Source organism: Phaseolus vulgaris, chromosome 10, assembly GCF_000499845.2.
Source record: "Phaseolus vulgaris cultivar G19833 chromosome 10, P. vulgaris v2.0, whole genome shotgun sequence".
Taxonomy (NCBI): Eukaryota; Viridiplantae; Streptophyta; class Magnoliopsida; order Fabales; family Fabaceae; genus Phaseolus; species Phaseolus vulgaris.
In genome coordinates this window covers 27,363,885-27,387,464 of record NC_023750.2, presented here as the reverse complement: position 1 = coordinate 27,387,464, position 23,580 = coordinate 27,363,885, and the positions used below count along the sequence as shown (strand labels likewise).

The 23,580-nt window shown below is 34.8% G+C and overlaps 1 protein-coding gene across 1 annotated transcript; it reads right to left on the bottom strand.

Annotated features, from left to right (window-relative positions):
* Positions 1–22,033: 22,033 nt before the first annotated feature.
* On the bottom strand, positions 22,034–23,258 carry LOC137818786 (root meristem growth factor 10). The gene is made up of 2 exons (XM_068622395.1): positions 22,889–23,258; positions 22,034–22,488 (listed from the first exon to the last, which is right to left on the bottom strand). Exons 1-2 carry the CDS (start codon positions 23,111–23,113, stop codon positions 22,255–22,257), a joined length of 459 nt encoding a protein of 152 aa, XP_068478496.1. The 5' UTR covers positions 23,114–23,258; the 3' UTR covers positions 22,034–22,254.
* Between the last annotated feature and the right edge of the window lie 322 nt (positions 23,259–23,580).

Genomic DNA, 23,580 nt, shown 5'->3' with positions numbered 1-23,580 from the left:
TGTAAATAGCACAACCATGTGGACAATTGTTTAATTTTATACACATTAGAATTAAGGAAGCATTAACCTTGATTAGCTAAAGGTTTCTAGAAACCTTTACTAATAAAGGACCATGTGCACCCATGTGCTTCACATTTACATTACATTTAGCTTGCATTTCATGTACACTTAGCTTAGGATTTACGGCCTCCTTAGCCTATAAAAGGAGATGCCTAGCTATTGTATTTTCAAGATTAATGAGAGTAATGTTATGCTGCCAACATTGTGCCATACATTGCTTTTCCATAGTTTCTAGGATCTAATCTTCATCTTCATCACCTACCATAGGGCTGGCCGAACCTCCCTCTTTCCATACACATCATGCACCTTCAAGATCACCATAGCTCCTAGGAGGATCTTGCACATTTCAATCCATAGCTTCCGCACCCATTTTCACATGATTCCGAGAAGAGCTCCATGAATTTGCCATCAATTATTGTCACAAAACATGGCACATTTAGAGAAACTGTTTTCTTTGGAAAAAGGAGAACAAGGATAAGAAAGGGAAGCAAAAAGAGAAACATCATGACAATGATGATTGTGTTACTACTTCTATTTGTGATGATGATCTTATTATTCTCCGTGACCATGATTCAGTTAATCTTGTATCAGATGAGCGCATGTGAATAATTGACAGTGGTGCTATATTGAATGTTACACCAAGTAAGGAATTCTTCACATCTTACAGTTCTGGTGATTTTGGAGTGTTGAAGATGGGTAATGATGGTGTGTCTAAGGTAATTGGTATTGGTGATGTTTGCTTGCAAACCAATATGGGAATGCAGTTACTGCTTAGAGAAGTCAAACATGCTCCATATATTCGCTTTAATTTGATCTTTGTGCAGATGCTTGATGATAGTGGTTATGAAAATCACTTTGGTTCAGGAAAATGGAAACTCTGCAGAGGTAATCTAATTATGGCCAAAGGGGAGAGAATTAGTAAACTGTATTGGACAAAAGCATTGGTTGCTAAAGACAGTGTGAACACCATGGATAGGGATGCTTCTTTGTGGCACCCAAGGCTTAGTCATATCAGTGAGAAGTTGCTGAATTGTTTAGCTAAAATGGATGTGCTTCTGGGATTTAAGAGTGCAGAGTTAGAGAAATGTTCTCATTGCATGGCTGATAAGCAGACCAGAGTATCCTTCAAGAAGCATCCTCACTCAAAGAAGTCAGAGTTGCTTGAATTGGTGCATTCTGATGTTTGTGGCCCATTGAAGGTAAAGTCATTTACTGGTGCACTTTATTTTGTTACCTTTATTGATGATTGTTCCAGGAAGTTTTGGGTTTATGCTTTGAAGAAAAAGGACCAAGTTCTAGAGAAATTCAAAGAATTTCATGTTTTGGTTGAGAGACAGTCAGACAAGAAGCTGAAATGCATTCGTACTGACAATGGTGGTGAGTATTGTGGACCGCTTGATGTTTATTGCAAGCAATACAATATTAAACATGAAAAGACTCCTCCTAAAACTCCTCAGCTGAATGGTTTAGCAGAAAGGATGAACAGAACATTGATCGAAAGAGTTAGGTGTATGCTTTCTGAAGCAAAGTTGCCTAAGCATTTTTGGGATGAGTCATTGTACACTGCAGTGCGTGTTATTAATTTGAGTCCTGCAATTATTTTGAATGGTGAGGTGCCAGACATGATTTGGTTTGGCAAGAATGTCAGGTATGATCATTTGTGAGTCTTCGGTTGTAAAGCATATGTGCATGTTCCAAAGGATGAGAGATCCAAGTTGGATGCGAAGACAAGGCAGTGCATCTTTATTGGTTATGGTCTAGATGAATTTGGCTACAAGTTCTTTGATCCTGTTGAGAGGAAGTCAATTAGGAGCCGTGATGTGAAGTTCATGGAAGATCAAACCATTGAAGATATTGAAAAGATAGAGAAAACGACATCTAAGATAGATAATAGATTGTCTAATGTTGATCCAGTTCGAATGCCTCTACGTGATCTAGATACTATTGAGAATAATGAGCAACATGATGATGTTGATGATCAGCAACTGGGAGATGATTTTGATGTTCCTATTGATGATGTTGAAGAGGAACATGGGATGTCACAAGATGAAGATCTTGGTGATGCTTCTGAACCACCTCAAGTTCAAATTCGGAGGTCTAATAGGCAGAGGGAACCATCTACCAGGTATCCTTCTAATGACTCTGCTACCTTGACAGATGAAGGAGAACCTGAGTGTTATCTTGAAGCCATAGAGAGTAAGGAAAAGAAAAAATGGTTGGATGCAATGCAAGATGAAATGAAGTCTTTGTATGATAATCACACTTTTGACTTGGTGAAATTGCCAAAAGGCAAGAAGGCTCTGGAAAACAGGTGGATTTATAGGGTAAATCAAGAAAGCAATTCTACATCTCCAAGGTATAAAGCCAGATTGGTGGTAAAAGGTTTTAAAAAGAGAAAAGGCATTGATTTCAATGAGATTTTTTCTCCTGTGGTGAAGATGTCATCCATTAGAATTGTGCTGAGTTTGGCTATTACTCTTGATTTAGAGGTAGAGCAAATGGATGTTAAAATGACTTTTCTACATGGTGATTTGGAAGAAGAGATTTACATGAAGCAACCTGATGATTTTCTTGTTGAAGGCAAGGAAGATCATGCGTGTAGGCTAAGAAAAAGTCTATATGGCTTGAAGCAGGCTCTGTGTCAATGGTACAAGAAGTTTGAGTCTGTTATGTGTGAGCATGGCTACAAGAAGACTACTTCTGATCATTGTGTCTTTGTTAAAAGGTTTGCTAATAATGATTTCATTATCCTGTTGTTGTATGTTGATGACATGCTTATTGTTGGGAAAGATATTTCCATGATCAACAGGTTGAAGAAGCAATTGAGTGAGTCATTTGCTATGAAAGACATGGGAGCTGCTAAGCAAATTCTTAGTATAAGAATCATGCGTGATAGGCAAGAGAAGAAGCTTTGGTTGTCACAGGAGCACTATGTTAAAAGAGTGCTACAGAGGTTCCAGATGGAAAATGCTAAGGCGGTAAGTACTCCTCTTGCAACTCATTTTAAATTGAGTGCAAAACAAAGTCCTTCTAATGAAACTGAAAAATCATATATGCAACGAGTTCCTTATGCATCTGTTGTGGGTAGTTTGATGTATGCAATGGTGTGTACAAGACCTGATATTGCACATGATGTTGGTACTGTTAGTAGATTTTTGTCTAATCCAGGTAGAGAGCATTGGAATGCTGTGAAATGGATTTTAAGGTATCTTCGTGGTAATACTTGTTTGAAGCTTTGTTTTGGAGGTGATAAGCCTACCCTTGTGGGCTATACTGATTCTGATATGGCTGGAGACATAGATTCTATAAGGTCTACCTCAAGCTGTGTGATTAAATTTGCAGGGGGAGTTGTGGCATCAAAATCTAGATTGCAGAAGTGTGTTGCATTGTCCACTACTGAGGCAGAGTTCATTGCCATTATAGAAGCATGCAAGGAGTTGCTTTGGGTGAAGAAATTCCTGCAAGAGCTTAGTTTTGTTCAAGACAAGTACTTGTTATTTTGTGATAGTCAGAGTGTCATTCATCTTGGTAAGAATTCAACTTTCCATTCTAGGTCCAAGCATATTGATGTGAGGTATCATTGGATACGTGATGCTTTGGAAGCTAGGTTACTGGAGTTGGCAAAAGTTCATACAGATGATCATTGTGCTGATATGATGACTAAGATGTTATTGAGAAGCAAGTTTGAAACTTGTTGTGAGATTGTTGGTTTGTCGATCATCTCCACATAGTTGTGAGGGGGAGATTTGTTGGGTTGGGCTCACTTCCTATGTGGAGGCCTAATCCAATATTAACCTTTAGGGTTTTTGAAACAGAGAAACAACCGTCAGCAGATACAGTAAGAGAAAAGAGAGAAAAAAAGATTAAAGAGAGAGAAAGTTTCGCTCAGCAACTTCTGGCCGCCACCGAAGCTTTGTTCATCGTTGGATCGGGCTGAAATTTGGTCAGCAGGTTCATACTTTGTGTGAATTCAATATGACCGTTCGGATCTTGGAGAAGTTGTTTGAGAAGAGAGAAATTCATCTCACACTGCAGCAGCGTTCTCAGCGTTTCTATTGCGAACATAAATTTTCGGATTGTTGTTGCTGTTTCGTCCACCGTTGGATCGGGATGAAATTTAGTCAGCTGGTTCATACCTCGTGGTTCTTCAGTTGGACCGTACGATAACCGTAGTTTGTGATTTTTTCAGGTTTCTTGTTCTCTGTTTCATCTCTGTTGTATTGCTATTTGGCTGGTTATTGAACACAATTTGTGCTGGTGATTTGAGACTCTCTTGTAACCATAACTTTGATCATAGTGGAGCTTGATTGATTGACTGACTTGTGCCCGTGCTTTTTACTTCTCACATTGAGAAGGTTTTCCACGTTAAAATTTATGTGTCTTACTGAAATGTGTTTTGTGTTGCTGCCATTATTTGTTATTGCTCCTCACAAATTTTTAGAAGTTGGGGAAATTATTATCCGTTGCTTATTACTCTTGTTGAAATATTATTGTTATTGTGTTGAATTTCCCATCACCATAAACCTCGTAGGTTTTCTAAAAACTGTCCTCAATTTGTTTTAAATTTTTTATATTGTTGCCAAGCATCCAAAACTCTAAAGGGCTCAGACCCTCATCCACCTCATACCTTTTTAAAACTAGGCCATAGTGGTCAGATACCACTCTATCTAACACCGCTGGTTTACTTTGTGGCCAAAAGTTAATCCACCAATGGGACACTAACACCCTATCAATTCTACTCACTATTGTACCATTACTTCTATACCAAGTAAATTTCCTTTGAATCATTGGTACATCTATGATTTCCATTTTTTCTAAGAAATCAATAAAGTCATTTATTTGGTTGTTTTTTACTTAGTCCTTTTCTTTCTTATGATTTTATTCTAGAGTTAAAGTCCCAACCATACACCAAACACCAAATGGTATTACTATCAACATCTCAAATATTTTCTAACTCTTCCCAATAGTGTTTTCCTTTCTTCATACCCGCATGGTAAATAAATATTAATTACCATTTTTTTTCTTTTTTCCAACACCATTTAACCTAAATGAAACATTTTCCACATATGGAGCTTTCACACTTCGACTTTCCCATATGCCAAATGTTCATAATTCCCCATGTTGTATCCACTCTATATTTGTATGTTCCTTCATTTTACAGTAAGTTTCCTTAATAATCATTTCCATTTTGGTTTCCTAAATACACATCATATCAATCTCATGCTTTCTAATGACTTCCTTAGTATATATATGCCCTTTGCAAAACCCTCTAGCTCTCTTATATTTATGCTCTGAATTTTCATTGGTAATTTATGTGTGTCCCTTCCTCCTCCTCTACCCTATTGCTATAATCTCTTTTCTACATCTCTTCAAATTTCCTAATAATTATCTTTTCGTCACCTTTGAAAGTTATTCCTAATAAGTTGCCTAATTCCCAAAACTTCCTTACTTTTTACCTCCTCATTTTTCATGGACATTGTTTGTGGTGCCTTCACAATCGCTTCCTCTTGTTCTTTGTTGTATTTTCTATAAGAAATTATGAAAATTAATTTCTATAAAGTGACTCACATGACTTAGAGTTTGGGCTTTGGATCCGAATATGATTTAATAATAATAATAGAATTAAAGGGCTCATTGGTTAACGTGAGAAATATATATCTGATGATATACCTAATGAAAACCTACATCTGATGGAGATTGGGAACTAAAGGCTATAGGGTTTTGTCTCTGCAAATAATAGTTGTCTTAGTGTTCACCATCACGAAAGTGTGTGACAAGAACGAAATTGCTAAGAGATAGATTGGGACAAAGGAGATAAAGTAATTTCTCAAATAAGATCACTCATGGATCAAGGTAAGTGCATATTCCTTCTTGTATGATTGTGTGAGAATCATGATATGATAAGATTTGTATGTGATCATTATTGTATGCATTCATAATCAAAGAAGGATTTTTTCATATCCCTAATTGTCCTAAACTATCAAAAATCAAAGAACCTTAATTTTAAAATAATACCAATTGAAGAACCCTAATTTTAAAATTTGGATTTATGGATTAAGGTTTCCATTAACAAAACCCTAATTTGCACCCAACGCCATTAATGACGTTAACACCTCTGAACCCATTAGCGGAACTGCAAGCCACCAACACGTTTACCCTGCTGCCGCTCGTCCATCTCCGTCGCTGGTAATGCCTGCAACGATGGTGTGGTTGGTCGCGCGTGGTTTGACATCAAGGATTAAGATCGAAACCCAGGCGCGGCGGTTCGTGGTTGGAGTGGTGGTTAATGTGTGCCCTTTGGCGGTGCGATGATGTCGGCGTTATAACTTGGTTTAACGCAATCCATCAGCGTCGTTGGGCGGCGTGGTGGTTCACGCAGTGGCGTCACGCGGTGGCGTCGCGCAAGCGTTCACGTAATGGCCGGCGGCGCGCGGTGGTCCGTGGCTTACAGCTGTCGCATGATGCGTGGTGGCGGTGATTGGTTTTTAGGGGTTTAGCAAGAGTGGAAGAGAAACCGTGACTGTGTTTCCTGCACATTGAATTTCATTTAATTTAATTTACAATAAACTATAATATAATTTTTGAATTCAATATTCAATTAATGAAATCAAATGGTAAATTCTGCGTGCCTTACGTAAAACAATTTCTGCACCTTACGTTATTATTATTATAATGTTAAATTAAAGTTTTAATGAAATTTTATTATGTTTTAATGTAATTTGATTTCATCATATTAAAGTTTAATTAATTTATTGAAAGTGAGGAATGGAAAATTAATTTTTCTGCTTTATGTATTAATTTTTTAAATTAAAATTTTGGAATTATTTGTATGATAGATTTGTAATCACCAAAGTGATAAAATCTTTATGTTTTATTTAATTCTAAATTATGGATGAATTTTATTTCAATTAATGATATTATTTATGGAATTATTTGTATGATAGATTTGTAATCACCAAAGTGATCAAATCTTTAAGTTTTATTTAATTCCAAATTATGGATGAAATTTTATTTCAATTAATAATATTATTTATGGAATTATTTGTATGATAGATTTGCAATCACCAAAGTGATCAAATCTTTAAGTTTTATTTAATTCCAAATTATGGATGAAATTTTATTTCAATTAATGATATTATTTATGGAATTATTTGTATGATAGATTTGTAATCATCAAACTGATCAAATATTTAAGTTTTATTTAATTACAGATTACTGATAAATTTTATTTCAATTACCTATAGAATGGATGCTAAATTATTTATATATGGGTAAATAGAAATTCACTATTATAAGACATTTTTGGATCATCCTGAGGTTGATTAGTTGTCCTTATAATTAATGGATATGATTGTTGGTAGTGAGTATGTGTTATTACTTTTGCTTGTATATCCAAAGATAACAAGTATTTCTAGTTAATGCATATATCTTGCCAAATAAAGTTAATACTATTAGCATCATTATGTTTTGTTTATTAATGAATCTCCCAAAGGAGAACATTAGTATACATAGAATGTTTTCTTGAATCTGTATTGTATGTTTAGTTTATGACTCGAAGTATTAATGTTAAGCATGTGTGATTGCAGTATCTATTCCTGTAGCCTTACATTCGCAAGCTACGTCTGTTCCAGTCTTTAATGGTCTAAATTTTTCTGACTGGAGTGAAAAAGTCCAATTTCACTTAGGTGTATTGGATCTTGATTTGGCCATTCGAATCGAGAAATATGCTGCTATTACTGATGATAGTAGCAATGAGGAGAAAGCTCATTATAGGGTTTGGGAAAAGTCAAATAGACTTAGCCTGATGTTTATGCGAATGAGCATAACAAACAATATTAAGTCTGCTCTTCCCAAAATCAAGAATGCAAAAGAATTTATGAAATTTGTGGAAGAGCGCTCCCAAAATGATGATAAGTCTCTTGCTGAGACATTAATGAGTACATCAACCACCATGAATGCTTATTATGTATGTTTTGAATCAAACTTAACTGAAGTTTCATATAATTCTTGGTGGATTGATTCTGGATGCACAACTCATGTTTCTAACATGATGCAAGGATTCCTTTCAACCTGAACCATAAAGCCAAATGAAAAGTTTGTCTTCATTGGGAATAGAGAGAAGGTTCCAGTGAAAGAAGTCGGGACTTATTGTTTAATCCTCGACACTGGATTTTATTTAGACTTGATGGATACTTTTTATGTACCTAGTATATCTAGGAATTTAGTTTCATTGTCTAAACTTGATGTTGTCGGATACTCTTTTAAATTTGGGAATGGATGTTTCAGTTTATATCAGCGTACCTATTTGATTTGATCTGGTACTCTTTATGATGGATTATATAGATTGAATCTTGATAATTTATATGCTGAAACTCTTATGACCTCGCATCATAATGTTGGCACTAAACGTAGTTTAGTGAATGAATGTTCTGCTTTCTTGTGGCACAAACGTTTGAGACATATTTCCAAAGAAAGGATGGAGAGATTGGTAAAGAATGAAATACTTCCAAGTTTGAATTTTACTGATCTGAATGTATGTGTGGATTCTATTAAAGGTAGGGATGGCAAAGCGGGGCGGGCCGTGCGGGTCGGCCTGCGGCCCGCTGGTAAAAAACGTGGGGAGGGCTGACCTTTTCAACTCGCTAACCCGTATTAGCATTGGTTCACGAATTCTTGACAAGTATAGGAATAGACTTTTGCCTGAAAACATGAAAGCAATCATTTGTACTTCTAGTTGGAAGCATGGATTTTCTAAAGGTAATTCGATTATTTTAATTTATCTTATTTTTATTGTATTATTTTTATGAAAAATTAATTAATTAATTGTCATTGTTTTAATGTATGCAGATGACGGGGAAGATTACAATTATGAAAAAATGGATGAAAGTTCTTCTAAGGTGGCATCCAATGTTATTGAAATGGAAGAATGTCAATAATGTTTATGTTTAATGTTTTTGAATTAATGTTTATGTTTAGGGTTTAATGTTTTGGAATTAGGTATTTTTAATGTTTTAGAAGTGGAAGAATAGTGATATTTGATATTTATCTTAATGTTTAATGTTTTGATGTTTGACTATGTTTGAAAAGGAAGAAAACAAATTTAGGTTTGATAGTGACAAATATATAGGTTTAATTTGACAATTTTTTAAGAACAAAATGTAAAAAAAAAATAATAATTTTTAAAAAAAAAAACGTGAGTTGGCCTGCAAACCCGCGAGCCAACTCTTATGCGGGGTGGGTCGAGAATTCTAGCCCACAATAACTTTGCGGGGTGGGCCAACCCGGCCCGCATTTTTGAGGGCCAAGCTCGGGGCGGGCTGGCCCGCTTTGCCACCCCTAATTAAAGGCAAACAAACAAAACACACAAAGAAGGGAGCCACAAGAAGTACTCAGCTTCTTGAAATTATACACATTGATATATGTGGACCTTTTGATACAAGTTCTTTCAATAAAGAAAGATTTTTTATCACCTTTATTGATGATTTTTCACGTTATGTTATATGATTCCACTAGGTAGATACGAATGATTCTTTGACATTCTATGGAATCAACTTGAGTTGGAGATAGCTTAGGCACTTTTAATAGAATTGGATCAAGGTTCTATGTTTCAAGAACTCACCAAAACTTGTACCAAACACCAAACTCATATGGAAGATCCATCTATTGTTAATTGAATCGAACAAATTGTGTAAAAAGGCAAAAACATCGATTAAAAAGAGCAAGAACAGAAATGCACCGAACAAATCAGCTAGAATTGAAGAAGAAACAAATAGAATCAGCCAATGAAACTAAGAATCGAAGCAAAGCTGAAAATAGACTGAATTGCCGAACCAAAAAGAAGCTAAACATGTTTTAGGAATTTCATATGAATATGGAGATGAAAGAAAGAAGAACTTATGGAGATGGATGCTTTGGTTTGATGATCACGCCACTTAGAGGATGAATGCTCCAAGATGAGTGAGCTAGTGCCGCCACTTGAGAGAACCAAATGCACTCAAGATAAGACAAGGTGAAGGAGAAGACAAGTTCTCACAAATTCTCTCTCAAATTGAGTAGAGTTTCTCTATTACTAATTTCCAATCTGATTTTTACAAAGGCAAGCACCTTAATTTATAGCCTAAGAGGTGCTGAAATGAAAAGCTAATTAAACTCAAATTTCCCCCCAAATGACATAAAAGTGGCGCCAACTTAGAGCATGAGGAAGGTGTGACTTCCTCTCTTAGTTTGGCACCTCCCTATTACGCCCACACCTCTCTACTAAGCTCACACCCCCAAGCTTCCTATTATTTCCCTAAACTAAAGACCTAAAGATGCTTTTACAAAAGAGGTGTCTTATGTTTCCCTCTAAGCACCTTCTAACAAAGATATTACAAAAAGAGAAAACAACCTTCCATTATTTCCTAATGCCTTGAATTGACTTCTTGTAAGCCTTTGAGGTGGGCTACCAACTCCTTGAGCGTCTAGCACTTGAGCCTCTTCCTCTTCTTGTCTTTGAGTATTGGCCTCCATTTGGTCTTGAACTTGATCTCCATCATTATGGTTATGTCTATTTACTACATGAAAAATCGCAAGTAGTGAATGCCTTGGAAGTTTATATAAATGAAGTGGAAAGGCAATTAGACATAAAGGTGAAAATTGTCAGGTCAGATAAAGGTGGTGAATATTATGGAAAGTATGATGAAAGTGGACAACACCCTGGTCTGTTTGCTAAGTTCCTTGAGAGACGTGGTATTTGTGCTCAATACACAATGCCAGGTACACCACAACAAAATGGTGTTTCAGAAAGGCGTAATCGAACCTTAATGGATATGGTCAGGAGCATGTTAAGTAAGTCAACTGTACCTGTTTCATTGTGGATGTATGATTTAAAATCTACCATGTATTTGTTGAACAGGATTCCTAGTAAGGCAATTCAAAAGACACCTTTTGAATTGTGGACAAGAAGGAAACCCAGTTTGAGACATCTGCATGTTTGAGGATGTCAGGCAAAAGTTAGAATATACAATCTGCAAGAAAAGAAATTGGATGCAAGAACAACCAATGGATATTTCATTGGTTATCCAACAAAGTCAAAAGGGTATATGTTTTATTGTCCTACCCATAACACAAGAATTGTTGAATATGGAAATGCACGGTTCATTGAAAATGGTGAAACTAGTGGGATACTTCACAAAATGTGGAGATTAAGTGATGGAGGAGGGCCCAAGCTCACCACACTATGAAAGCCAAGCTTCCAAGACTAAGACCGTCTAGCCATGATGGGAGCGTCTAGCCTCAAAAAGGAGCGTCTAGCCATGATGAGGAGCGTCTAGGCCATGAAGTGGAGCGGCTACATAAGGAGCATCTATGAAGAGTCTTAGACCGTCTAGCTTCACATATACATGGGCCAAGCTACGGTTTGTGAAGAGAAGGCTTTGTTGCATAAAGGCCCATTAGGGGTGCTTAGTAATTAGAGTAGTGTAGAAAGCATATTTGAGTGAAACTTTCTAGAAGCTTTCCATGTGTGACCGGTCATGGCACATGGCCTATGATTTGCATTTCATTTGGATTCCATTTCATTACATATTAGCTTAGCTTCTACGTCCAAATAGCCTATAAATAGGAGGGCTAACTCTTGTATTTGGCAAGTTTATTGTGAGTAAAGTTATGCTGCCATTTTGTGCCAAACTTTGCTTCTCCCTAGAATCCTAGGCTCTAAACTTCAATTCCTTCATCTTTTCCCTTGGGCTGGCCGAACCACCCAATACCCACACTTAACATGCACCTACAAGATCAACACCACTCTTAGGAGGATCTTGCTCACCTCATCCATTGCTTCTGCCCCTTTGCTCTACTTTGATTCAAGAAGAACTTCATGAAATGCCATCATTAAGGAAGTCAGAGTACAAGTTCCTTTAACTAGTACTTCAACTTCAAGTATTGTTGTTCCTAATGTAGTTGAACCACTCAACGATGATGAAGAACAACAAATTAATGATCACGAGGCTAACAATGAACCTGTAGTAGAACAACCACAAGAAATAGAATTAAGAAGATCTCAAAGAGAAAGAAGGTCAGTTTTTCGAATGATTATGTGGTTTATCTACAAGAGTCAGAAAATGACTTAAGTATTAATAATGATCCAGTTTCATTTTCAGACGCCATCAATGATGATAATTCTAATAAGTGGTTAAATGCCATGAAAGATGAGTTTAAATCAATGGCACATAATGATGTATGGAACCTTATAGAATTGCCAGAAGGATGCAAGAGAGTCAGGTGTAAATGGCAATATCGAACATTACAAGGCCCGACTTGTTGCCAAAGGTTTTACTCAAAAGGATGGCATTGATTATAAGGAAACATTTTCACCTGTTTCTAAGAAAGATTCCTTTAGAATTATCATGGCATTAGTAGCTCATTATGATCTTGAGTTGCATCAGATGGATGTCAAAACTGCCTTTTTAAATGGGGATTTAGAAGAGGATGTTTATATGGACCAACCAGTGGGGTTCATTGAAGAAGGAAAGGAACACATGGTGTGTAAACTTAAGAAATCAATATACGGGCTTAAACAGGCTTCTAGGCAATGGTATCTTAAGTTCAATGATACTATCGTGGTGTCCTTTGGATTTAAGGAAAACATCGTTGATCGGTGTATATACCTGAAGGTCAGTGGGAGCAAGTTTATATTCCTGATTCTGTATGTTGATGATATCTTGTTTGCAACTAATGATCTTGGTCTATTAAGTGAGACTGAGAAGTTTCTCTCTAATAACTTTGAGATGAAAGATATGGGTGAGGCATACTATGTGATAAGAATAGAAATATTCTGTGATAGATCACAAAGACTGTTAGGTTTGTCTCAGAAAGCATATATTAATAAAGTTTTAGAGTGATTCAGAATGGATAAATATTCAACATCTCCTGTTCCAATACAGAAAGGAGACAAAATTAGTCTCATGCAATGCCCAAAGAATGATTTGGAACAAAAACAAATGGAGAATATACCTTATGCATCTATTGTTGGGATTTTAATGTATGCTCAAACTTGTACACGACCAGATATTAGTTTTGCAGTTGGTATGCTTGGAAGATACCAGAGTAATCCAGGATTGGATCATTTGAAAGCTGCAAAGAAAGTTTTAAGATACTTGCAAGGAACGAAGGATCACATGCTTACTTATAAAAGATCTGATCATCTTGAGGTGATTGGATATACAGATTTAGATTTTACTGACTGTGTGGATACACGAAAGTCTACATTTGGTTATGTGTATTGTACCGACCCGGTAGTCGGGAGTGATGACGTGGCAGCAAGCGAAAATATAGGCGTGTTGAACGGAACACCTGGCTGACAGAAGGGAAGGATATCGGGAAGTCTGTGTAGTCGCCAATCGTTAAGTTGGTGTGCTCCGATCTCTAGCATATCTAAACCGGCGGTCACCAGGCTTGTGTCGTAGTCGCCGTCTGCGAGCTTAGACGACCAAGTGGTCAGAGATCGCCGAGAGGGGGACATCGCCGAAAGATCAAGAAAGCTTGTTCAAGGCTTTCAAAGGGCACGAGTACGAAGGATGAAGTTATCAGATGATCATTCCCTAGCCAGAGGTTGAGGCCAGGGAACACTTTACCAGAACATGCACGATGAGCAAGTAATGCAGATCGTGATAGCGGCAGGCGAGACCACAGAGAAGGTGTGCGTGGTGACACCCCGTGCTCGCCATTAGAAGAGATCGCGCTCCAAGGCAGCTATGCACCGAGTTGCTCCTCACCTGAGTAACTTAGTCGAACAGCCTGAAGAGTAGAAGTGGCGCTCAAGCAGAAGACGTTCCAGATGGTGACACGTGTACAGCTGGATGCGAGCCACGTATCTAGAGGTATAACCGTCAAGAGAGAGAAAATGAACAGGTATATAAGGAACTCTTAACAGATTCTGAGGTACGCGCGTTTAGAACACTTCTTTACGCTTTGAGAACACTGGAGTACGCTGAGAGAGATTTTGCACGGTTCCTTGAGCTTTAGCTTTTCTCTCTTAGAGTTTTGGTGATTCTGTCACTGACTTGAGCGTCGGAGTGCGATCGGCCGCAGCGGCGCCACTCTGTCTTTTTCAGGTTCTTGAGGAGAATTGAGGTGTGAAGGACGGAAGCTAGCGTGGTGCAAAGCCGATCCAGAGGGAGATACCTTTGATGTGGTGAGATTCTTGCGTTTTGGTCAACCGACAGGATCATGTATCTTTTAGCCAAAGGAGCGATTTCATGGAAAAGTTCGAAGGAGACAGTCATTGTTTCATCCACCATGGAGGCTGAATTTGTGCCATGCTTTGAGGCCACAATTCAGGCTAATTGGTTGCGGAATTTTGTTTCAGAACTTGGAATTGTTGACAGTATTGCCAAGCCGCTGAGAATTTATTGTGATAACTCCGCAACCGTCTTCTTTTCTAAAAACGACAAGTATTCCAAAGGTGATAAACATATGGAATTGAAATACTTTGTCGTTAAAGAAGAAGTTCAGAAACATAGAGTGTCAATAGAACATATTAGCAATGATCTTATGATTGCTGACCCTTTAACAAAAGGGTTACCGCCCAAAATATTTACTGGTCATGTTGTAAATATGGGCATTATGTCTACTAGTGAGTGATGAATGTTGTTATTAATGCTTATTTGACACTCTGAGCTCATTGAATAAATAAAGTTTCTGAAATTTATGTTTTCTACTTTATGTATATGCAGGTAAATTATGTTGTGGAAAACAAATTATGTTGTTATTGATGAAAAATGACATTATGTTTGAACCTATTATGGATTTCTCATTATAAAGTCATATTAAGGAGAAATAATGATATATTAGTACATGGAAGGAAATGTGTTGATTAAAATGACATGTAACCGCCATGACTCTTATTATTTATGTATCCTTGATTTTGATTAATGATAGAACCAATTTATGTAAGGCCTTTTAAATGCGCATTTATGTAATTATTAAATCATGAAAGTATTATAACTCATATGAGTCAAGTGGGAGAATGTAAGAAATTATGTAAATTAATTTCTATAAAGTGACTCACATGACTTAGAGTTTGGGCTTTGGGCCCGAATATGATTTAATAATAATAATAGAATTAAAGGGGCCATCGGTTAACGTGAGAAATATATATGTGATGATATACCTAATGAAAACCTACATATGATGGAGATTGGGAACTAAAGGCTATAGGGTTTTGTCTCTGCAAATAATAGTTGTCTCAGTGTTCACCATCACGAAAGTGTGTGACAAGAACGGAATTGCTAAGAGATAGATTGGGACAAAGGAGATAAAGTAATTGCTCAAGTAGGATCACTCATGGATCAAGGTAAGTGCCTATTCCTTCTTGTAAGATTGTGTGAGAATCATGATATGATAAAATCTGTATGTAAACATTATTGTATGCGTTTATAATCATGTTTAATCGTGTTTTAATTTACATCTTCTACTAGACTCATCCATGATAAGTTCATTCTGATTGTGAAATCCTATGGTTGTAATATCTTTTAACTAATTAATGTCATCTTCTCCTCCTCGTTTTCGAGGATTTTGTCTCCCGATTTCGAGTCCTTGATGGTTGTCAATGGTTGTATGCATGTTGATGAAACCCATGTGGTTCATGCCTTCTTAGACTTCTTTTTATCGTTTCTGAAACCCACATATCAATGGTTCCTTTGCCAAGTCCTTCTGAGCCCTCAACCCATTTCTCTTCAACTTTTCCAAAGCAAGTTTTTTCTACACCATTTCCATTTTCATACTTTTACCATGGTGTATTCTCTGCATATCGCTGCCATTAGCCATTGAATGCTCAAAATAGGTTGCTTTTTTCTTATCCCCATTCATACATGGAGATGGTGTTCCTTATGCGGATTATGTTACTTGATAAAATACCTACAATACTTAATTTAGCTAAGGGAGGTTGATATTAGTTGTACAAAATACCTACAATACTTAATTTAGCTAAGAAAGGTTGATATTAGTCGTACATTATGCTCTTTATGCCAACAACTTGATGAATCGGTGCAACATTTATTTTTGATATATAAGATAGCCTTTTCAGTTTGGAACACATGCTGCAGGGAGAATCTAGTTTGTTCAACATAATTTTAGAAGTGTGGATAACACTTATTTGGAGTATATGGGAACCTAGAAATAGAGTAATGTTTAGAGATGAAAGGGTAGATGAGGAAGATTTGTCTCATATGGACTAGTTGAAAGTTTGGCTTTCGATGAAAAATAAATTGGTTGTTGATAGCTTTTCCTATATTGACTGATTTTTGTGTCCAAAATAGTACCTTAAATCAATAAAGTAGTTATCACTTTTATGTGAAGGAGTTTGTTAGGGAGTATTACACCAATTTTTCTGTATCATTTTATGTACTTTAATCTCTGTAATGTAACTCTCTGTTTGTTCTTATAATTCTACAAGCTATTATTTGAGCTTTAAATTCATATCCTAGTATTGTGCTAATAGCTTGGTCAAAACCGGGAAAGGATGTTGTATATGCTTTTGTAGAAAATTGGCGTAAGGAACAAGATTGCAGGTCAACAATACCAATCATAACCAAAATTTAGTGACATTCTTCAATTCAAATATCCTGGCTACATATACTGGAGGCACTTCGACATTGTAAAATGAAATATTTTGGGACTTTGGCGAGAACATAAGCTTTGTGGGTATTGATATCAAAATCTGCCAACTTTGACTCATTCTTCTTTTGGGGGATATTTCTTTGTGCTTTGGTAGCCTGAAACGTGTTAGCAACATGGTGCTTCGCACACCTACGAAGGACCTTTTAACAACCAACATGTTTAACAATTTACTCGTATGTGGCAACACAAAACAAATGGGTATATAGTCCAACTGTTTTTCTTATTGTGGGTGTTGCCTTTTAGGCTAGGACTAATCTATAGGAATAGAATAGTTTTTTTTTTATTTTGTTTTTTTTTTTATAAGAAATAGATTTAGAGTCCAATATTATGATTATTTTTGTAAGTTGTTTTGAGACCATGGTCTATTTTTTATAAAGGTTGAACCACTTCTTAAATGTTTTATTATATTTAATTTATTTTTTGTTGAGAAAAAAAAAAGTAAAGAAGGGTTTGTGCATGGTCGAGTATAACATCTTCATCACCAATGAGGAGCACACTTTTATCTCCTAAATATCGAATTCTTATGAACCCGAGTCCCTTTGAAATTAAACTTTCTTTCAATTCATTCATTTTTAGCTTGCTATAATCATGTGGAATGTCTATCATATTTTCTTTCATCTTATTTTGTTCATTTTCTTTTACTATGACTTGTTGTCCATTCATTGTTCTTGCGAGTACTTATAGTTGTCCTTTTTCCTACAAAACTTTCATCTTTTTCTACTTTCCTCCACTTTGTTCTTATGTTTTTCTTTACCTCTCTTTGTTTGTGTTGGTTTGTAGTATTGTGTTGTAATTGTCGAATATATGATTTTTTTTATCAACAAAGAATATAATATAATAAAAGAGGTACTTCAGGATACCTCAACCCCTATACAAAATCCATGAAATCCAACACTACAATCAGTTCATATACAATAACCATGAGACCCAACACAAATTAAAGAAAAGACCCTACAACCCACTCCAACACATACACAAGAATCTCAAAATCCACCTATAAACAAAGAAAACATAGATAGCACCTAAAGAATCTCATTCTTCGGTGCCTATTAAAGACAAAGGGAATGTGGCCACAAAAGCTTATATACACCGTTGTCGAATATGCGATACCTAGATCTGTTTACACATAGTTTCATATCACCAATTGGTCTAGTTTCCGTAAACCCATCTTTTACATCATTGAATCTTACGAAGTCAAATGGTTCTCTCTCTTATTGAGTTTTCTGAATATGAATACTTCGTGAACTCTTCTCCACCTTTAGAATATTTTCCAAATTTCTTACTCTCCAAAGCTGATCCGAAAATGAGTGAAGAAGAAAGATTCTCCCCTTCCTCCCCTTTCGAATACTATTTGTTTATTAATCAACTACATTTGTACAGAAATTACATTATCTCTCTGGGTGTGTGAATCTTCCTATCAAACTGTACGTTTCTGCCAGCGTTTGAATCCAATGATCTCACGCCTGGGTTTGAGACATTGTTCTTAATTTTCTTACATTCAAGTTGACCTCATGTAGCAAAGAGTTTATGGTTACCAAAACAACATCTCTCTAAATCTGTCAAATGTGGTGCTGAAGTTGGCTAGTATTGTCTGATATTTAGTTAAAGACAAATCTTCTTAAAGATTAATCTCTAGTTAAGACATTAATCTTTTGACATACCCTGAAAGAAGAGTCATATAATATAGTTGGTTTTTCAATGATATCAGGTATAAAATATGTAATCTATGAAAGAAGAGACATACACATAAAGGGGTTCTCGTATCTTGTGTTCATATATTTAGAGGCAGAAAAATGGAACGCGCACATGAGAGAGGATATTCAAGTATATGGCACGGGATTTGTCCTTGGGATTCATCAAACATGTATGAATGGAAGTGAGCTAGTAGTAGCCATGAGGGTTGAGAGAGACAAAAACATTCAAAGGGTTGTCTGGTGGCATATTAATAACTTAGTTTAGTGAGCAAATTCTACGATTTCCATAACATTGTTGGGAAATTAATGTGTCTTCTTGTTAATAGAATGTGTGTTGTTGCTTGAGCCAGTTCCAAGAAATTGTTTTAGTTTCCCTTTTCTCAATCCCAATTTGTCTTTATTGAGATTATATATTCCATCAAAGTTGAATATATAGCTTCCATAGGAGACATACTTGGAACTGTTGCATCTCGTGTCCCTTGTTTGGTGCCAGAACACCCTGGCTTTGGTTACTTTGCACTAAACCAATAAACAAAGAAAGTTCCATATAAAATTAATTAGATAAGACTTTTCTATTTGTTAAAACCTTGTTTTCATGCATAAGTTAGTGTGACATTCTTTATCAATATCTTTCTAATCATGTTTTTTAAGTCATAAGATATGAAAACTTTACTCAAAGAAATCGAATCCAAATTTACTCAAGTCAACCACATGTTAATATTAATTACTAGGTCATGAATAAAAGACAAATTTTATTTTTATTTATAATAATGTTACGAAATAAACTCTAAGTCTAATAAAAATTTATAAAATCAGCTTATAAAATAAGATTTACATTCACACTTATATATTATATGAGACTATATATTATAGATGAGTGGTCCGAACGACCCGATAAGTTCAACAATATAATAGAGTCTAAATGACTTTGATATCATATTAAAAAATAACATTAAATTTAATTCAACCTTATAAAATCAGATTAGTACTCTCACTTACTTATATAATATGAAAAATGTCTAGTGAGATCTTCAATATTACTTAACTTTCTTGTGAAAGGTTGGGGTTGGAGTATATATATATATATGTTGTATACAGAGAAAACTGTTTTTAAAAAAGTTGTTAATATTAAAATAGAATAAACTTGACAGAATAATTTCTAAAAGGAGTAAATTGTCTTCAAAAGAAGATAATGTCATTTTCTTTTCAAATGGAAACAGAGGATAATCTTTAAATAAATAATAAAAGAGTTAAATTTATTTCAAACTCTTTTTATGCATTATTTTAAATAATAAATAGATTAGTCAAAATAAAGTGCTGTCCCCATTGAAAAGTTCATGGATATGCCCAGAAGATTAAAAAAAGTCATGAATGCCTCTTTCGTATACCCCACTAATATTTTTTTTATTAATTTAGGTTCAATTACTTGTCTTTTTCATTTGTTTATTTTCTCAGACAATTAAAAAACATAATTTCTTTTAGGGTTATTTTATGACTAAAGTTTTTTTTTTCCATTTATTTAAAAGGGAGTCAAAGAAGACAATTTCGTTCCTGCAATTTGTATTGTTATGGGAGCAATTGGCTTGTAAATACTGAGTTGTACGTACGTATGAAAATACAATTTTTTAGGGAAAAAATCGTGTGATTAACTTTATGAATCTCATAAATTTTGACATACCCCGTCCATTTGTTAATTAAATTTATTTAAATACACTAAAGTGTTATTATTTTAATATGAATTATAATTTAATTAAAATCTGTTAAATTTATAGTATTATTTTAAAATCCATATTTAAAATATTTTTTAATTAGTTTATAATATGAAAGTTTCATGTCATGATTTATGAAAATTAAAGATTTCAGTTATATAAATTATTCATTGTTGTTGCTTGTTAGGTTCCAATCCCAATACATTCTTACAATGTTACAGTTACATAGATATTTCATTTAATGCTTTCAAGTAATAATAAACTTTAAAATGCTATATTATAGAATACTTTGGTTTGTGATAAATTTTTGTTGTCTTATTTAATTTCCATAGACTATATATATTTTGTAACTATATACACACACAAACATAGTGTTTTATAAGGCAAAAGAAGAAGGGACAAAGAGAAAAAGAAGTGGGAAAAAAAGTATGAAAACCATGTGGGAAAGAAGATTTGTTGGACCAGTAGCTATTGCTTTCGTTTTCCCTCATTTAAGAACACCAACTACCAACTTCTCAGAATCAACTTGTAGTTACTTGTCTCATTTTATAAGATGAATAAAAAAACTTGCAACCACATCACATGATAATGATGTAAGCACGTACTACAATGTAACCTTAATGCATCAATTGCATGAATGTCCAGAACTTTGTTTTAAAAAAAAGGAAAAATATAAATACATATACAAGATTTCGAACTATGAAGATAGCATAGGAACTTGTTGAACACGTATATATTAATTAAGAATGATATCAAGGCAATTAAGTTTCTATAGTTTTAGGACTATGGTTTGACCAGTTTTTTATATCAAATATGAAATCTTTTAGTAAATGAATTAATTCTACGAATATGTAAAATTTTAAAAAATTATGAAAATAAATAAGTTGGGTCAATGTAATCAAATTTTATTAATATTGAAGTTGTATCAAAGGATACGAATTTAATTAAATTGAGATCGATAATATACAATTTCAATTCAAATATATAAATCGTAGTTCAAATACATTTTAATACAATTTCAGTTCAAATACATTAAAGTTATATCAACTTTCACAACTTAATATAATTTATTCATTTTGATAATTTTTTAAAATTTTATTTATTTTTTGTCTTACTTTCTTATAAAAAAAATAAAAGAGTTGAAGCTAATAAAAAGATTTAGTGCTCTATAATTCTCTATAATTAAACATTATTGTTTTTTAAAAAGGAAAATATATGTAAAAATACAAACAGTGATGAACGTCCTTGTAAATCAATAGTCAACGTACCCACACCACACCTTTGCACTCTATAGAGTCTAGAAAAGGTTGATGTGAAGTTAAATAGCATTTTATCGGAACCTCTTAATCGAACTTCTATAGGACCATGAAGAAATCAATGCACTTGTTGACTTTTCAAGTTGTAGTGTTATATATTCCTTCAGAAGAAAAGTTCTGATATTGTATTAACCACATAATTATCAGTATCATTTCTAATATTACTGCATCAATATAATTAGTAACAACAAGAAAAAACATATATAGGGAATATCCCCTTATACTATATATACTATGATTTTAAACTGCGGTTGAAGTTGAATCACCAACCTTATATACATACAAGAATTGCAAAAGAAATTGTAACTAATGAGACCACAACTACATCATAATATAGGGTAATCAATAAACCTTATACGTTACATTCATGGTTGTGGACCCTTTTACAAACATGCTATGCAGACTATATCAGCATGTCTTAGTGACAAACAGAGAGAGAGAGAGAGAATAACTCTTCATTACAATGGTAAGAGAAGTTATAGTGATGATAATGGTGTTAATGGTCGAAGACGAAGGATATATAAATTATAGTCATGAGTAATTCTTCTTATAATAAATATATAAAATATGAAGTTGTAAATATATATATGCATGTACCTGCAAGAAACATGTCTGATGTACATTTTTATATTTATAAAATTAGAAAGAAAGGAAAAGGGAACACTCAGTGTACCTTAAACTCATAGCACATATCAGTTATTAAGTTTCTGCAGTCATACATATATCCTATAGATTTGAACTATAATGAGGCCCTGTCTTCCATGCTGATCTTTCTCTTCAATGTTGATCAGGGCTTCACATTCTTCCATTTATTGTTGCTTAGTTGTGATGAGGAGGGTGTGTCTTGGGTGGAGAATAGTCCAAGTCAAAACCAGGGTGTTTCTGACGAGGTTTCTTGTTGTGAGGCACACGCCAAGAAACTGAAACAAGAGATTTTTGTAAAGCACCTGAACCACTTTTAACTGCTTGGTGTACCCTATGGTTAGTGCTTCTTCGGCTTCTTGGCTTCTCAGAATCACCAACCAACCGAGTTTCCGTTTTGTCTTCACTAAGCTGCATAAAGCAAAAGCCTAATAATAATGAGACACATAACTCTTAAAGATGAAGGTTAACACAGGAACAAGAACATCATTGCATCAAAAGAGTTGCCTATGGCAAATTAGATAGCTATTTTTTATGATCAATAATTAGATAGAGTTTCTCTTTCTTCAGCCTTTAGTGTGTGATAAGAGAAAATAATAAGAGTTGGTATGAAAAAATCTAAGAGTTTTCTGTTTTGGTATAGTTGTTCTTTAGACTAATAATTGAATAAGTTTGGACGTACTAAAGGTGAAAGAGAAAGGGAGAAAAGGTTTCTGAATATCAGTACCAAAATTCTGAAAGCACCATATATTTTTTTTGTGTCAGTATTCAACAAAAAACAAATTATAATACTAGTAATTAGTTGACAGACCTTGATAGAGAAGTGTGATTTCTCTTGGAGGTTCAACTTCATATTGAGAGGGCTAAGATGGCGAGCATAACATGCATGCAATGAAATGCAGAGAAAGAAGAGAAGAAGGTATAATGCAGTTGACATGGATGTAGTCTGAAAGTGTGTGCAAAACTTAGTTGTGGGGTGTGGAAAATGTAGGGAGGTAGCAGGAGTATTTGTAGTAAGAAGGAAATAAATGTGCATTAAATGCAAGAACTTGAGGAAAAACAAGGAGTTTTCTTGTAGAACATGGAGATGTAGGGGGTGAAAGAAGTAATGAGAGAAAATGTAGATATGGTGGCCTCCTCTTCTTTGTCCCTTCCTTCTCACATGTCAATTTATTGGGTCCCAAGAGAGGGAAAGAGAAGAAACACAGATCCTTCTTCAGAGATATATACAAGAGAAAAGAGAGAGAGAAAGAGTGTGTGATGAAAAATATTAAAGATTTAGAATGGAAAATGGCATTAGACTCATAAAAGGGGATATGTAAAGTGAAACATGAACCAAAAATCAAGACTACCATTGCCTCCCACATCGGTTCGACCGAGGAACTTTTCATATCTTGTCTTTTTTTTTTTCAATCAATGTAAATCTGAATGGCTAGTGCCCATTGTTTCTTTCCCTTCTTGCCACCTTTTTCTTTTTCTTTTACGGATTTTGTATTCAAATGT

What these genes read in the sequence shown, in the direction of transcription:
- LOC137818786 (XM_068622395.1), bottom strand. Translation starts at nt 23,113, where the DNA reads ATGCACATTTATTTCCTTCTTACTACAAATACTCCTGCTACCTCCCTA. An exon ending in AATCACACTTCTCTATCAAG is followed by an intron (nt 22,489 to 22,888) that starts GTCTGTCAACTA and finishes TGCTTTATGCAG; the next exon opens with CTTAGTGAAGACAAAACGGA.